Source organism: Leptinotarsa decemlineata, unplaced genomic scaffold (assembly GCF_025532065.1).
Source record: "Leptinotarsa decemlineata unplaced genomic scaffold, Ldec_3_MD MMD2_P_RNA_scaffold_11, whole genome shotgun sequence".
Lineage (NCBI taxonomy): Eukaryota > Metazoa > Arthropoda > Insecta > Coleoptera > Chrysomelidae > Leptinotarsa > Leptinotarsa decemlineata.
This window is the reverse complement of record NW_027412525.1, coordinates 2,012,515-2,030,216: the sequence shown is the minus strand read 5'-3', so window position 1 is coordinate 2,030,216 and position 17,702 is coordinate 2,012,515. Positions and strand designations below refer to the sequence as shown.

At 31.4% G+C, this 17,702-nt stretch overlaps 1 protein-coding gene across 1 annotated transcript in view; it reads right to left on the bottom strand.

Moving 5' to 3' along the window:
- The window catches only part of tfc (Brevican core protein triforce), a 223,880-nt gene extending 206,969 nt beyond the window's left edge, over positions 1-16,911 (bottom strand). The window contains exon 1 of the mRNA XM_074169420.1: positions 16,534-16,911. Within this exon, the coding sequence (XP_074025521.1) occupies positions 16,534-16,639 (106 nt within the window). The 5' untranslated portion in view covers positions 16,640-16,911. The remainder of the gene's footprint in view (positions 1-16,533) is intronic.
- Between the last annotated feature and the right edge of the window lie 791 nt (positions 16,912-17,702).

Genomic DNA, 17,702 nt, shown 5'->3' with positions numbered 1-17,702 from the left:
TTTTTTTCTATAACCAGCCGCATATAATAAAAAAAATAAATTGAAATTTCAGTCGTTCCTTACTGCGACTCTGTACAAGCAGCCTTGTCTGGGAGATTACGTGCACTATGTATGATAATGTTTTGGAGCACTGCATTGCTTTGATGGACAGATTATAAACACTTTGAACATCAGGGTGGTTAATATCGTACTGCTACATTCCTGGTGATAATCGAAATATTTTCATCACTTTTTTGTAGAATTTCTTCCAATACCTACATAGTGTCGTTGCAAAATAATGTCGGTCTACCAGGATATGCTTGAAGAATACAGTTTATTCAAGTAATGAATTGAATGGATCCCGCTACGTTCTTGATTTGACAATTCCATCAAAAGAACAGGTTCACAAAAACTGATTATTGAACTTCGAGTTTTTGAAAAAATAATTGGAAAGGAAAATATTTGTCTTCTTCTTAACGTGAATATCCTAACGTTAAGAAGAGAATGACGTAATTTTTGGTAATTTTCTATATCCGACATTACGTTACATGTTAAAATTCCCAAAGAAATGCGTTTTATGTTTTATGCTTCATGTTTCATGTTTTATATTTTGTTTTATTTCTCATGATTTATATTTCATGTTTCATGATTAATGTTTCATGTTTCATGTTTCACGTTTCGCGTTTCACGTTTTACGTCTTACGTTTTACGTTTTACATTTTATGTTCATGTTTTACGTTTTATGTTTATGTTTTATAGGAAATTCACGTTAAGAAGAGAATGACGTCATTTTTGGTGATTTTGTATACCGTAGATTGAAACTAAATATGTTCGATGGGAGTAAATATGCAGTGATACGCGATTCTCTTCTTAACGTGAATATCCTCATAGAACATGAAACATTAAACATGAAATATGAATCAAGAAACATGGAATATAAAACATAAACATGTTTCATAAACATGAAACATGTTTTATGTTTCATGTTGCATATTCCATAATGTTTCATAATTAGTGTTTGATGTTTCATGTTTCCTGTTTCATGTTTCATGTTTCATGTTTCCTGTTTCATATTTTGTTTTATGTTTAATGTTTCATGTTTAATGATTAATGTTTTATAGGATACTCACGTTAAGAAGAGAATAAAGTCATTTTTGGTACTTTTATGTATCCCACATAACAACGTTAAAATTCCCAATGAAATGCGTTCAATAGCAATGAAACTGGTAAAATTCCATTTTGTAAGTTGATCAACTGATAGTAAAATTTCAGACGTTGCCGCATCATGTGCTTCGTTAACATGGTTCATGTTTCATAAAACATTGTTTCATGTTTCATAAAACATTGTTTTATGTTCCATAAAACATTAACATGTTTAATGTTTCATAAAACATTGTTTTATGTTTCATAACATAACATATGAAACAGAACATGTTTTATGAAACATGTTTCATAAACATACACATGTGTCATAGAACATAAATATGTTTCATAAAACATTAACATGTTTAATGAAACAAACATATTTATGCCTATGTTTTATGAAACATGTTTCATAAGAATAAGCATGTTCCGTGCTTCACGAAAATAAACATGTAATGTTTTTTAAAAAAAATGAAAAATTTTCGTGTTTCATAAAACACAAACATGTTTCATAAAACAAACTACATAAACATGTTTCACAAAACAAACATGTTTCTTAAAACATAAACATGTTTTATAAAACATAAACATGTTTCATGAAACATTAACATATTTCATAAAACATAGACATGTTTCATAAAACACAAATATGTTTCATGAAACATATACATGTTTATGTTTCCTAAAACATAAATATGTTTCATGAAACATATACATGTTTATGTTCGTGTTTTATGAAACATGTTCGTATTTTATGAAACATGTTTGTTTTATGAAACATGTTTGTTTTATGAAACATGAAAATGTTAGTTTTATGAAACATGAAACATGTTTGTCCTATGTTTATGTTTCATAAAACATAACAAACAGCTGATCTGGGTTTTGATAAACAAGTTCTCTTCTTGTCGTGTGTGTGTTGGTATTTCAGAATTGTACCTTTTTCTCTATTGTGCAATGAGATTTGAAGTAATGTAACTTTTTTACTTGACTTACAAGAATAGGGAGTTATTTATCGAAGAGAAAATATATCGTTAAAATAAAAATAAGTTAAGTAAATCTTCGGAAATCAAATATGGTGTTCCTCAGGGAACAGTCCTCGGGCATAAGTTATTTCTTCTTCATATCAATGCAATGTTGAATATGGAAGTAGGTGGAGATATCATCTCATAAGCGGAAGATACGGTTCTCCTGTTCCATAGAACAAATTGGCAAGAAGTAACGAAAAACGCGGAAAAAGGTTCATATCAAATCAAATGTTGGATGGACTGTAATCTCTTGAGCTTAAATGAGAGCAAGACAAAATTCATAACTTTCACAAACAGCCCAAAAGTTAAACCCAACCTGAAATCAATTAAATTTCATGAGAGATGTGATCTGACCAACTGCGATTGTAAGAAGACAATTCAAAACACTTCAGAAATCAAATATCTGGGAGTTATCATCAGTGAAATGCTCAGATAAGATAATCATTCAGTATATTTGAATAGCAACTTAAAAAACTGGTATTTGCATTTTATAAACTCAGAGATCTCCTTCCAGAAAAAATGTTGAAAGTAGCCTGTAAATTCTTAGTAGAATCTGTGATGTCCTATGGAATAATAGTATGGGGAGCTGCATATACTAATCAGATAAATTGTTTGAAGTCACACAGAAATGGATTTTGGAAGTAATACTGAGGAAAAGGCGCAGATTTTCCAGCGAACAGCTCTTCATAGAAAATAAATTGCTCGATTTGAAACATCTGTATATCTTTCATGTTGCGAAATTCATGTACAAAAATAGAACGCAACACCAAGAGACTTCCCACAATCACAGTACAAGACAAAAAGGTCTGAAACATTTAATTATTCCCCGTCCTAATTCCACCCTTTATAATAAATCGATAGCATTCAATGGCCCTAAAATTTACAATTACATCCCAGAGTCCATCGAAAATATTCATAGTTATAAACAGTTCTGCAAAAATTTGATGTCCTTCATTCGCATGAACTCTAGAGCTCTTGAAGTACTCATACAATGAATGCCAATTTATAATTCTCTCAGTTCCTCAATTTCTTATAATATTAGTTTAGTCTCTTAGCTCCTGATAATTTTAGATTATTTTCTTTATTATTATATTATTTAGGCTTATAATATATCACATATCAAATGTTCAAACACTAATTAATTAGTACTATTTAGGCACAAGACGATCTCATTATGAGATCAATTTGTAAAAAAAAAACTGTAATGTAATGAAATTGTATTATTATTATTATTATTATTTGGGAAAGAAAGTTTTTGACTTTCTGCTACTCCATCTGATACAAAAAAGGGGATGAGAGAATCTTCCAAAAAAAGGAAGGAAGTAATCAATTTGAAACTCTATACAAGAATGTGTAGATCATGCAAAGAAGTAACTTTCAGACACAAACTGAAAGAAAGTCCTCCTGAAACAGCTACTTTCATATAAACATTGAATTACACGAAAGAAAATAATTCTTTCGAAACAAATACTTCTATATGAACACTGAATTATACAGAAGATACTTTTCTCTACTCAGTTTGTATTTCAAACATTTGTTGTGGAATAAGAATCAGATATCATTCACATGAGTTCTACTTTGAATGAATGGTAATAAATTGTACTCACATGGAACACTGTTAATCTCACTGGTATACACCGATGTTTCGCCTTAAGACACTTGCCCTAAGGCTCTTCAGTACCAAATTGGATAAAATTATCCAATTTGGTACTGATAATAAAAAATGCTTTATTACATATAGTCAATAGCTGTATTCTTGAAAATTTTTCCCAACTCAATGGAAAATTGCGTATGTTATACCTGTCCCCAAAACAGCTGATATTTTAGACTACAAAGATCTTAGACCAATAAGTATTCTACCCACCATGTCTAAGTTATTGGAGCGCATTTTGAATAAACAAATCAGGGAATATATAAGTAACTATAATCTAATGCCTCTCTTTCAGAGTCGGGTTTTAGGCCTCTACATAGCTGTACAACAGCTTTGCTTAAAATAACGGATGACATATTGGCAGCAACAGATACAGGAGACATCTCGTTATTGATCTTACTGGACTACAGTAAAGCATTCGACTCATTGAATCCAGAAATACTTATATCTATGCTCAATTACATTGGCTTCTCTGAAACAGCCGTTAAGATGATGCAAGAATACTTCACAAATAGACATCAAATGGTGAAACTCGAAGGCAAACTATCTGAATCAGTGAGATTAATGCGCGGTGTTCCGCCAGGATCTATACTTGGGCCTTTGCTTTTTAGTTTATATACCTCAAATATACTGACTAAGATCAATCTCTGTAAGTATCATGCTTACGCTGATGATACCCAACTTTGTGTATCGTTTAAACTAGAATTGCTGAATGAAGCTGTTGCTAACATCAATACTGAACTTCAATATATTTATGATTGTTCTGTGAAACACGAACTGCAACTCAATCCCGATAAAACGCAGGTTCTAAATATAATACCGGAGGCAACAAATCTTGGCTTGATGTTGGATAATAATTTCAGGTTCAAAAAGCAAGTCTCATTATATATCAAGAGATCTTAATTTATCCGCACCGAGCATACCTAAATACATACAAAAATCAATTTATGCCAGACTCTCATCCTCATGAAACATAAAACATAATGAAACATGTTTGTTTTATTAAACATAAACATATTATTGTTAATGTTTCATAAAACATGTATTTGTTTTATGAAACATGTTTCACGCATTTTGTACAAACAAATCAGGGTATTTATAAGTAACTTTGATCTAATGATTATAAACAAATATGTTTCATAAATCATAAACATATTTCATAAAACATAAACATGTTTCATAAAACGAAAACATGTTTCATAAAACATGTTTCATGAAACACAAATATATTTCATAAAACATGAAAATGTTTCATGAAACACAAACATCTTTCATAAAACAAAAACATGTCATAAAACATAGACATGTTTCATAAAACATAAACATGATCCATAAAACATAAACATGTTTCTTAAAACATAAACATGTTTCATGAAACATAAACATGTTTCATGAAACACAAACGTGTTTCAAGAAACACAAACATGTTTCATGAAACCCAAACATGTTTCATGAAACACAAACATGTTTCATGAAACACAAACACGTTTCATGAAACACAAACATGTTTCATGTAACACAAACATGTTTCATGTAACACAAACATGTTTCATAAGACACAAACATGTTTCATAAGACACAAACATGTTTCGTAAAACATAAACATGTTTCATAAAATATAAACATGTAGACTACAAAGATCTTAGACCCATAAGTATTCTACCCACCATGTCTAAGTTATTGTAACGCATTTTGAACAAACTAATCAGGGAAGATATAAATAATTCTTTCGAAACAAATACTTCTATATTATCTAATGATAATAAACAAAGATGTTTCATAAAACATAAACATGTTTCATAAAACATAAACATGTTTCATAAAACATAAACATGTTTCATAAAACAAATATGTTTCATAAAATTTTAACTTGTAGACTACAAAGATCTTAGACCCACAAGTATTCTACCCACCCTGTCTAAGTTATTGTAACGCATTTTGAACAAACTAATCAGGGAAGATATAAATAATTCTTTCGAAATAAATACTTCTATATTATCTAATGATAATAAACAAAGATGTTTCATAAAACATAAACATGTTTCATAAAACATAAACATGTTTCATAAAACAAATATGTTTCATAAAATTTAAACTTGTAGACTACAAAGATCTTAGACCCACAAGTATTCTACCCACCATGTCTAAGTTATTGTAACGCATTTTGAACAAACCAATCAGGGAATATATAAGTAACTATAATCTAATGATAATAAACTAAGATGTTTCATAAAACATAAACAAATATATTTTGTGTTTATTAAAACATAAACGTGTTTCATGAAATATAAACGTGTTTCATGAAATATAAACATGTTTCATAAAATATGAACATGTTTCGTGTTTCATATAAATAAACATTTTCGTGTTTCATAAAATCGACATATTTCGTGTTTCATAAAATATAAACATGGTTCATGTTTCATAAAACAAACATATTTCGTGTTTCATAAAAAAATAAACATGTTTCAAAAACATAAACATGTTTCAAAAAACATAAACATGTTTCAAAAAACATAAACATGTTTCATAAAAACATAAACATGTTTCATAAAACATAAACATGTTTCAAAAAGATAAACATGTTTCATAAAAACAAACAGGTTTCATAAAAACAAACATGTTTCATAAAAACATAAACATGTTACATAAAAACATGTTTCATAAAACATAAACATGTTTCATAAAACAAACATATTTCGTGTTTCATAAAACATAAACATGTTTCAAAAACAAAAACATGTTTCAAAAAACATACATCTTTCATAAACAAAAACATGTTTCATAAAACATAAACATGATCCATAAAACATAAACATGATCCATAAAACATAAACATGATCCATAAAACATAAACATGATCCATAAAACATAAACATTTCATAAACATAAACATTTTCGTGTTTTATAAAATCGACATATTTCGTGTTTCATAAAATATAAACATGGTTCATGTTTCATAAAACAAACATATTTCGTGTTTCATAAAACATAAACATGTTTCAAAAACATAAACATGTTTCATAAAACATAAACATGTTTCAAAAAACATAAACATGTTTCAAAAAACATAAACATGTTTCATAAAAACATAAACATGTTTCAAAAAACATAAACATGTTTCATAAAACCATAAACCTGTTTCAAAAAACATAAACATGTTTCATAAAACATAAACATGTTTCAAAAAACCTAAACATGTTTCATAAAAACATAAACATGTTTCATAAAACAAAACATGTTTCATAAAACATGAACATGTTTCATAAAACAAACATGTTTCGTGTCTCATAAAAATAAACATTTTCGTGTTTCATAAAACCGACATATTTCGTGTTTCATAAAATATAAACATGGTTCATGTTTCATAAAACAAACATATTTCGTGTTTCATAAAACATAAACATGTTTCAAAAACATAAACATGTTTCATAAAACATAAACATGTTTCAAAAAACATAAACATGTTTCAAAAACCATAAACATGTTTCCAAAACGTAAACATGTTTCAAAAACATAAACATGTTTCATAAAACATAAACATGTTTCATAAAACATAAACATGTTTCAAAAAACATAAACATGTTTCATAAAAACATAAACATGTTTCAAAAAACATAAACATGTTTCCAAAACCATAAACATGTTTCATAAAACATAAACATGTTTCATAAAACAAAAACATGTTTCATAAATCATAAACATAGTCCATAAAACATAAACATGTTTCGTGTTTCATAAAAATGAACGTATTTCGTGTTTCATAAAAATGAACATGTTTCGTGTTTCACAAAAATAAACATGTTTCGTGTTCCATAAAAATAAACATGTTTCATGAATATAAACAACAAACATGTTTCGTGTTTCACAAAAATAAACATGTTTCGTGTTCCATATAAATAAACATGTTTCATGAACATTAAAAACATAAACATGTTTCACAAAACATAAACATGTTTAATAAAACATAAACCTGTTTCTTAAAACATAAACCTGTTTCATGTTTCACAAAACAAACATATGTCATGTTTCATAAAACATAAACCTGTCTCTTTAAAGATAAACATGTTTCATGAAACATAAACATGTTTCTTCAAACGAAAATATTTTACATAAAATAAAAACATTTTTAATAAAACATGATCGTGTTTCATAAAACATAAAAATGTTTCATAAAACAAACATGTTTCATAAAACATAAACATGTTTCATAAAACATAAACATGTGTATGTTTCATGAAACACGTTTATTTTTCACAAAACATAAACATGTTTCGTGTTTCATAAAACATAAACGATGTTCAAATAACTTTTTCGATACCAAATATTCTTCTTATAGTAGATTTTATCTCTCAAACAGTAGAACAATAGCTCGAGAGCCACAACAGGATATCTACTGCAAAACAACTGGCAACAATGAACACGGTGCTCCTCATGTATAATTGGATACCACTATGATAGATACTATGCTTCTATAATGATATAACAATTATTCATGCGCGCACAATCATAAATTTTATATCTAACATCTATTGTCTTTGCGCGCACCATAACAACTTTCATAACCTAACGAACCGAATATCGTAAATTTGTTCAATCTTCAATTCCTTTCTTTAATTTTTCGAATGTTTCAATAGTCATTCTACTTTTTCAGGTGGAGCAAATACAACAAATCAAAAATCATGAAAATCGGTCCAATCGGTTCGAAATATAAATGGTGTTACACTACTTTGCATCATTATATTCATTGATGTTGTGTATGAGTTGATAAGAATGTGACGGTGTTATCCGTTTGAAAAGGTTGTGGTACTAACTGTACGGGGTTTCACTGCATATCCTAAAGCCTAATCGCCGTAGGATATTAGAAAACAATCTACTACATATTTTTCTTCTTATATGGGTTATGGCTTATGTCTATATTTCAAGCGTACTAAACCTATTTCAATGACCACATATCATGTGGTAATTGGAAAGCTATTTAGACGGATACTATATAGATCTTTAGCAAATTAATATGTTAGTTGCCTCAAGCTTTTCATGAACATCACAATTACCCATCTTACAGTTGAAACTAATTACTTACAAGGTACCGTAAACTCAAAACTATCGCGCATGATTATAAAATCTAGCTGCCCAGCCGACGTGACACATGTGATCAAAAAATAAATGTATTTTACATATTGCATAATTTTGAAAGTTGAAAGAGATTTCTCATTAGAATTGCACGTTGAAACGCAACACTCCCGTTTTACTGTCATGTTTTTAAAATGAAGTATTTTGAGACACCCTGTACACATTGACAATCACACGTTGAAACGAAAGAACCCCGTTAAACTGCCATTATTTTTTAATGACGTATTTTGAGCCACCCTGTACACATTGAAGAATCGCACGTTGAAACGATAAAGCCCCGTTAAACTGTTATGTTTTTCTCAAACGCTACATACACCCTGTGAATCAGATGACAGCCATGTTTTTTTCTTTAACCCTGCACTGACTGCCTCGCCGCCATGTTTTTTGTCTTCAACCCGATTTTTCATTCATTTTTATAGAAATATCATTATTTCTATAATTCAACCGCGTTGTTATCTCTCAACTAAATCTCTTCGATACTCATTCTATCCTTCTATGCATCGTTTACGTCGCACACGTCTCTTTCCCACTCACTAACGTAATGACGTCCCCTATAGGGAATACACTTCAGAAGCCATGTATCTGATCCACTTACTTATCTATTTCAAAATTAAAATTGATAGTTGTGAACATACTTATGTTTGAGTGAATTTTATCAATGGTCATTATTGGAATGATCCGGAATGTAGTCTATTGCCGAGCACTAGACTACCTGCCAGAATGTTCTGGACTGTTCTAGACATTTCTAAAGAGCGAAACTTTCAACCTATATATCTTCAAAATCATGCCCTGCAAATAAAAACGGAAATCTTCTTGGTTAGGGGATAGAAGGCTACCACAACATATGACACTGTTGAATGTTCCACAATGACCTTGGTTGTTCCTGAATGTTTCAGAATGTTCCCATATATTCCAGATTGTTCTGTAATGTTGTAGAATGCTTAAAAAATATCTCGAATTCTCTGGACTCTGGAATCTGGAGATTTCTGTTAATATGAACATTCTAGCGAGCATATCTTCAAAAGCATGACTTTCAGGTTAAAAAACATATTGCATGGATTGGGGATAAAGCGCCACCACAACATCAAAGCCACTTGATTGTTCTATAATTAATTAGGAGTTTCCAATCTAGATTGTTCCCGAACATTCCAATCCATTCCAGAATGTTCCGGGATATTCTGGAATTTTCTCGAGCAACGTCCAAAGTTCTGAACTTTGTAAAGAGCAAAACTTCCAGCCCTCTTATTTTCAATAGCAACTAACTGTCTAACTGAACCACTCACTAAATGTCCATCATAATAAAACTAAAACATTTATGGGCAGATTTAAATCTCATTTTATTTATGTTGCATTTCTAAATGCAATCCCATATATGTGTGGCTAATCTCGGTACGAAATCTCGAACACACTTTGTAAATTTCCATGTTTGAATCAGTTAAGCATACAAAGGTTGAACAATCACCAACAAAATGAAGATGACCATAAGCCGATTTGGAAAGTTCATTCATGTTTCAAATATCTTGCAGTTCTTAGCTAATAACAATTAAGAAATTGATTCCTATACGGTTTGATATCTTACTTGATGGTGTTCATGCGAGAAATAAAGTCTTTTATAGAAAATGACAGCCCACGAAGAGAATCGATAATGACAATTCTTCGTGTATTAACAAAATGCAAATTAAAACAATTCGAAAAAAAATTACCTAAGAGAATTCAAAATATTTCTTCTTCACAAAGAAAGAATTCAAAATCTTCATTTCACGTGACCTCCTACACATATTTCGCATTATTAGAAAATTTATACAATTATAAATATCGCAGATTGCCAAGTCTACTTTGAAAACGTCTGCACTAAATCAAGAGCATTTCTCTAATTTCTTTTTGACGAACGACTTTCCAAAACCCTTAGCATTTATCATAGCTGAGCAAAAAAAGTATATTTTTTTGAAAACTTTCAAACAGACGATTCATAAAATGTAAACTCTCAGGCCTAAGATACCTGTATGAAGGCTTTTTTCCGGATTTTCTGAACGTGGCCTGCAGGTTTTTGGGCCTGACATTTTGCGTCTACTGCTTTGGTAGACATTTTCAAAGGCGATGTGATAACGGTCGCAATACCCGAGCTGGTGCTCTGGTTCTTATTCCTGTCGTATCCAACGCATTAATTACTATTAGTAGTTACTACTATTATTGCGGTCGTTACCACATCACCTTTGAAAATGTCTACCGCAGCAGTAGACGAATCGTCAGGCATAAAAACCTGCAGACCTCGATTAGAAAACCCAGATTTATAAATACGAGTTACTGACTTATAGGACTTCCTTTTTAGAAGTTTATATTACGCAGTTCCAAATTTAAGTTAATAAAATTGACCATGATATCTTCATTAGAAAACCAACTGAAGTCGGTGTGGATGGGTGGAGTTGGTAGTTTGGATATCATTTTATCTGTCTGAGAGAACTCAGTATGTCTAACTTCACAGTTATTATTCCAAGGCCACTCCAATATTACCGGGTGTACTGAAAAGGTCACACTTGGGTCCACTCATGTTTTTGATTTATGTAAATTCTATTTCAGAATGCTTCACATTGCAAATTTTCAGGTTATGTAGATTAATTCAGAATCTTTATCGAGATAAGGACTATTCTTGATTGTCAAAGATTACAGAGGAATTTAAAGATGTGTGAATCATCAAAAGTGTTACATTTAGAAGAAATAAAAATGTACATGTCGGCCAGTATACTCTCAATGAAGTACACCATTGAGAGTATACTGGAATCACTATTGATATAGTGAACTTATTTTTGATGTTCACATCAATAATTTTTTTTTGCTCAGAAATCACTTCAATGAACCTGACACTTTCTATGCTTACGTTTGGTCATACAATTCATAGCAGAAATGTGGTTGAAACATAAAATAAATGCATAATATTCAATTTCTAAAAGAGAAATATGAAACAAACATCAAATACGAGATCAAATGCATTTTTTTTCTACACCACAACAACGTGACCCGTTTTTCCAGATTCCTTATTTATTTATCTTCAAAAAAAATATTTACTTTTTTTTTTAATTACTCCACAATACTATTATATCGAAGCAGATATAGTCACCTGAGCACAAAATGGCTTATTTTGTATTCTACTTCATTTTGGTATTCAATATCAGTTTTGATATACAGGGTGGGGCACCAAAAACGAAACAGATCGAATATCTTCAAAACACATGTGTTCTGAAAAAAATGCAAAAACAGATTTTCCTATCATAACCTCAACTGTCATACCTCTTCCCCCACCCCTCGGTGACTCTCATCCAAACCATTTGAATAGGGAAAGTAGTAAGCGTCACATTAAAAACGTAACTTCACAAGGAATTCGGCCATGTCAATTTTAGCTATCTAACTTTCAATTTTGGCGCCTTCTTGCGGAAAAATACTGTTTCGTATTCCAAATTATGATATTTCATTCGCAAGCTAATTTGACATAAATTCGCTGGCAATGCATTATGGAGTTTTTCTAGGGGTAAAAACAAGATGGCGGCTTCACAATGGAGGACAAGATTTGCAATTATGGTCCGAATTGATTCAAAATTGATAAGTGGTGGTTTTCAGGGTCGGAAATTATGAATTGTTTTTCAATGCAAAAAATCAAGATGGTGGCTCAAAAATGACGGACGAAATTTGTAATTATGGTTCGATTTAACCCGACACCGAAAACGAATTCTTCAAAACACATGTGTTGTGAACATAATGCAAAAACACATCAATTTTAAATCCATGGGGGACAAATCTTATCGTCATACTTCTCTCCCCACCCCTTGTTCACTGATACAATTTGATTAGGGAAAGTACTAAGGGTGACACAGAATTGAAAAGGTAATTCCATAAGGAATTCAGACATGTGAGTGTTCGCTACTTAACTTTTCATTTTGGCACTTTATTGCAGGAAAAACAACTGTTTCGTTTTTCAATTCACATTTTATTTGAAAGGTATTGTGAACAATTCACGAAAAAAGAACAACAATTGAAAAAATTACATAATCCAAGCATCGCAGAGTTATTTCAACGTCGAATGTCGTCAAATAACCCCAAACATGCTCCAAAACGTCAGACAACGTATTGAGACGAACTTTACTCATGTATGGCATTGAATGGAGAACACTTCAAGCATCTACTATGAATCAATGTAGTTTGGAATGATCTTACTTAAATTTATGCACAATTTTCCAATTTTCAAGTTATGTCACACTAAGTACTTTCCCTAATCAAATTCTATGAGTGACCAAGGGGTGGGGAGAGAAATATGAAAGTTGAGGTAACGATAGGATTTTTCCCCCTTGGATTTAAAATTGACGTGATTTTGCATTATGTTTACAACATGTGTTTTGTGTTTTGAAGAATTATTGTCCGCCATTGTGAAGCCGCCATCTTGTTTTCTCCCCTAGAAAAACTTCATAATGTCACCGAATTTATGTCAAATTAGCTTGCGAATAAAGTATCATAATTTGGAATACGGAACAGTCTTTTCCCGCAAGAAGGCGCCAAAATCGAAAGTTAGGTAGCTGAAATTGCTAAAATGAAATTACCTTTTTAACGATGTGTCATACTTACTACTTTCCCTATTCGAATTTTTTGGGTGATCGTCACCGAGGGGTGGGGGAAGAGGTATGATAGTTGAGGTTATGATAGGAAGATGTCCCCCTTGTATTGAAAATCGACCTGTTTTTGCATTTTTTTCAGAACACATGTGTTTTGAAGATATTCGATCTGTTTCGTTTTCGGTGCCCCACCCTGTATATTGTCCGGCAGATCACTCTTTGTGAACGAAAAAATTATTCTATTCTATAAGGTGATAGATATTATTGGTAATTTGAATATGAAAAATAATGAAAATGAAATCTATACTAATATTATAAATGTGAAAGTTTGTGAGGATTAAAAAAAATAAATAGCTATAAATAATAATTATATTAAGCAAAAAAAAACCTGAAATGAAATAATAGTGAAAAAATAGTAAAAATAAAACAGTTGAACAAAAAATAAAAATAAAGAAGTATAAAATAAAAATAAAGATGAAAATAAAAGAGGTAAGAGATTTCAAGCCAAGTTAGATCACGACGTTTCAATTGTTAGTATCCACAATCGTCTTCAGCGACTTATTCCGAAAAATCACTCGAAGACAATTGTGGATACTAACAATCGAAACGTCGTGAACTAACTTGGCTTGAAATCTCTTACCTCTTTTATTTTTATCTTTATTTTCATTTTGTACTTCTTTATTTTCATTTTTTGTTCAATTGTTTTATTTTTACTATTTTTTTCACTATTATTTCATTTCAGGTTTTTTTTGCTTAATATATTTGTTAGGATTGATGTATGTATATATCTTTTTAACTCTTTCATGCCTAAACGACTGAATGGATTTATATGAAACTTTACATAAATACAGCTTATGCATCAGAATAACATATATGCTACAATTTACAGAGGTTTTGTGTAATTTTGGTCATAATATAATGATAAGTGTTGAGTACGTCGGAAAAATTCTTGCTCCCTGAGAGCTATCTTGGCGTGTGTTGCCTATACTGTTGGAGTTACATGAAGATAATGTACGTAAGATTGTATACCTTGAATAGTTCTAAATAAAAGTAAGCGATATCATATTTCTACCTCTTTATATGTAAAATACTGAGCCATAAATACAATTGAATTGGATACTTTTTTACAACGCAATTTTAAAATATCTGTCAAATTCTTCGTCGCGTCTACTGTAAGACGATGGGGGACAACGCGCGGGGGTAGAGAGACGGTCGAAACAATGAAGCGCCATTGCCGAGAACCCGGCCGAACGCGGCCCGAACGCGGGCCCACGTTGTTGACGGTTGTGTTAGTAACTACTGTATTTTTGAACTAAAAATAAAAATTACTAGCTGTCGCCCGCGGCTTCGCCCGCGTAGAATTTGGTTTATCACATTAAGTTTCGTGACAGACCATTTTAAACAAATAGTTACAATATTTTTTTATCAACCCAAAACTTCAGGTTTCCAACTTCAAAACTAACGAAATTCATTACAATCTTTGAACCCCTATTTTTTCCACTTGGGGAAAGACATTCCTGATTCCCTTTCTTCATGTTTACTTACGCTATACAAAAATCCTACCTGCATGTTTCAAGAATCTAGATTCAGTAGCTTTGGCTGTACGTTAATATCAGAGTGTCAGTCAATCGATAGGTACCTACTCATATCCGCGTTACTGTGGGAACCTACCATATGTGTTATTCCAGTTCATAATTTATCTATATACCAACTTACATTTAAATCCGTTGAGCTGTTTTGGCTAGAAAAAGTAAAAAACGTAAATACATACATTCATCCATCCTCACAAACTTTACGCATTTAAAATATTAGTAGGAGTACGATTAGTACGATTACCAATGTATTTCATTCTAACCTCTTATATCAACTTACAGCCAAAGATACTGAACCTAGAATTTTGAAATATCCAAGTAGGTTCTTTGTGTAGCGTAAATAAGCATCAAGGGAATCAGGAATTTTCATCCCCAAGGGGGGAAAGTAGGTGTTTAAAGATTGTATTGAACTGTGTCAGTTTTGAAGTTGGAAACCTGAAGTTTTGGGGTAATAAAAATAAGTTGTAACTATTTGTTTGAAATGGTCTGTCACGAAACTTCATGTGACAAACCAAATTCTACGCGGGCAAAGCCGCGGGCAACAACTATATAGTGTATTCATATTTTGCACTGAATTGGTCACCAACGAATGGTTTGTTCTCAACGAGTACTCGTACTTTATACTTCTTGAAAATGTTTATTTGATTTATTTCTAGAGGAATTGCACTATAAAACCTGGGTTCGAGGTAAACATTGTTCTTTCTCGTTTAGGTTAGAATACATCCAACTGAAACAATGATATTTAGTACTATACAATTGCTTTGCATCAAAACGCATACGTTTCTTGAAAATCATTTAATAAATTGATGGATGTAGCCGTTACTATGTGGTAGGAGATCATGATGAAAACAGAAATGAAAATTTCTATGTTTTTTACCACTTTTATGAGTATACATAAAATAAAAGTGGTAAAAAACATAGAAATTTTCATTCATCTCTTCATCATGAAAATCATTTATATTATATCAGGAATTACCTCACATTGTTCAAAATCGGAGTTCAAAATCAGAATTCAACAAAAGTTCGAATTCAAAGTCGAAATTTCACAGTAGGTAGGTATTCCAAACTATACTTGTTGATTTCCAACTTCAATTTCGGAACTTCTCCTAAATGCCCATAATCAACTGAGAATTCATCTTGAATTCCGACTTTCATCCCGGAATTTCATTAAATTCCGACTTTGTGCTCGTAATTTTGTTAAATTTAATCTCGGTTATTCTTTCAGAATCTTTATGAACCTTCTCATGCTTCCTGCTGATAAACAGCCACATTCGCATTCTTCTGTCGGCCAAGTGGAGCACAGATTTTTATTCTTGATACTTGCAATGAGGTATTCATGAATATAAATCTATTTTATTGGTCCAAAACAATTAAGTAAGCATAAATTCCAACTCTTTGCATGAATAACTCACCGTGAATAGCATCTTTAAAACCGGTATTGCCAGATGATGCGAGTGAACACTGACAGGCTATCAAGGTTAACAGGAAGGTGCAAAGAATGTGAGAAAATCCATACATTTTCGAAAACGTTGTCGAGATCACAAAATAAAACAAGAACCGACGCGATTGTACGCTCGATCTATAGCTGTCGGTGCGGTACACTGAATAGTAGGCATACTTCTTCGGCAAAGCAAAAAGCAATAGTGGGAATGCGAATAGCAGAAAGTGGTATCAAGATAATAGCTTTCATTTGTGTCGCACTTACGGATTCTGTGATGATGATGAAATGATGAACTTCCACTGATATTCCAATTAATTGTAATATATGTATCATTGGGTGTCACGTCGTATTTTAATTAGGTATTTCGAAAATACATTCAGAAGTTGGGTAACTTGGGTATTTAAATCATATGTAATCCTAGCCAAGTAAGAGAAAATGAACCGTCGGTTACTTTTGGGATGAGCCCGTGGAAAAACTACTTTTCTTTCTTGAAGTTTTTTTTTTCTCATAAAACATATATCCCAACAATTTTTTTTAACTAGTTTCTTTTGCTGGGTGTTTGTTATAATGAATTTAATGTTAATCCACTAATTCCGTTAATGTCGATCTCAAATCCACAACTGAAAATGAATAAAAATTGTAATGGAAAACACCATTCAGGTATAGAAAGGGCAAACTTTTTATTTCAAACGATTATTTACTGCAAAAATTCAGTGTATTTTTCGCAAAGAAAAATGCACAATTTTTCGGTGACTTGTCGTGAATGACAGAGAGCTAAGAAATTGTACAAATACTTATCTTAAAGTTTCGAAAGCCAAAATCTGCCTCCGTCTTCTGAATGGCAAAATCAAATGTATCCTGCACGTTTTTCCATAGTTCGCTTCATTTTTGAAATGTGGAATATTTCAATATTTGTTTGAATTCCCAAACATTAGATGTAGTATTCTCTGATATTAATCTGTTACGATTTCGCAAACATTTCCAGAAAGGTCGATACGAAACCACAAGTTTTGAGATCGCTAGACAGGGGGGGTGCAAATGAGTCGCCTCCTCGACCAACCGACTCAAGTCATTTAGATTTTTTGGGGGGGCACGTGACTCATTGGAAAGCATGCGAGGACAATCAGTAATGTTAGTCAC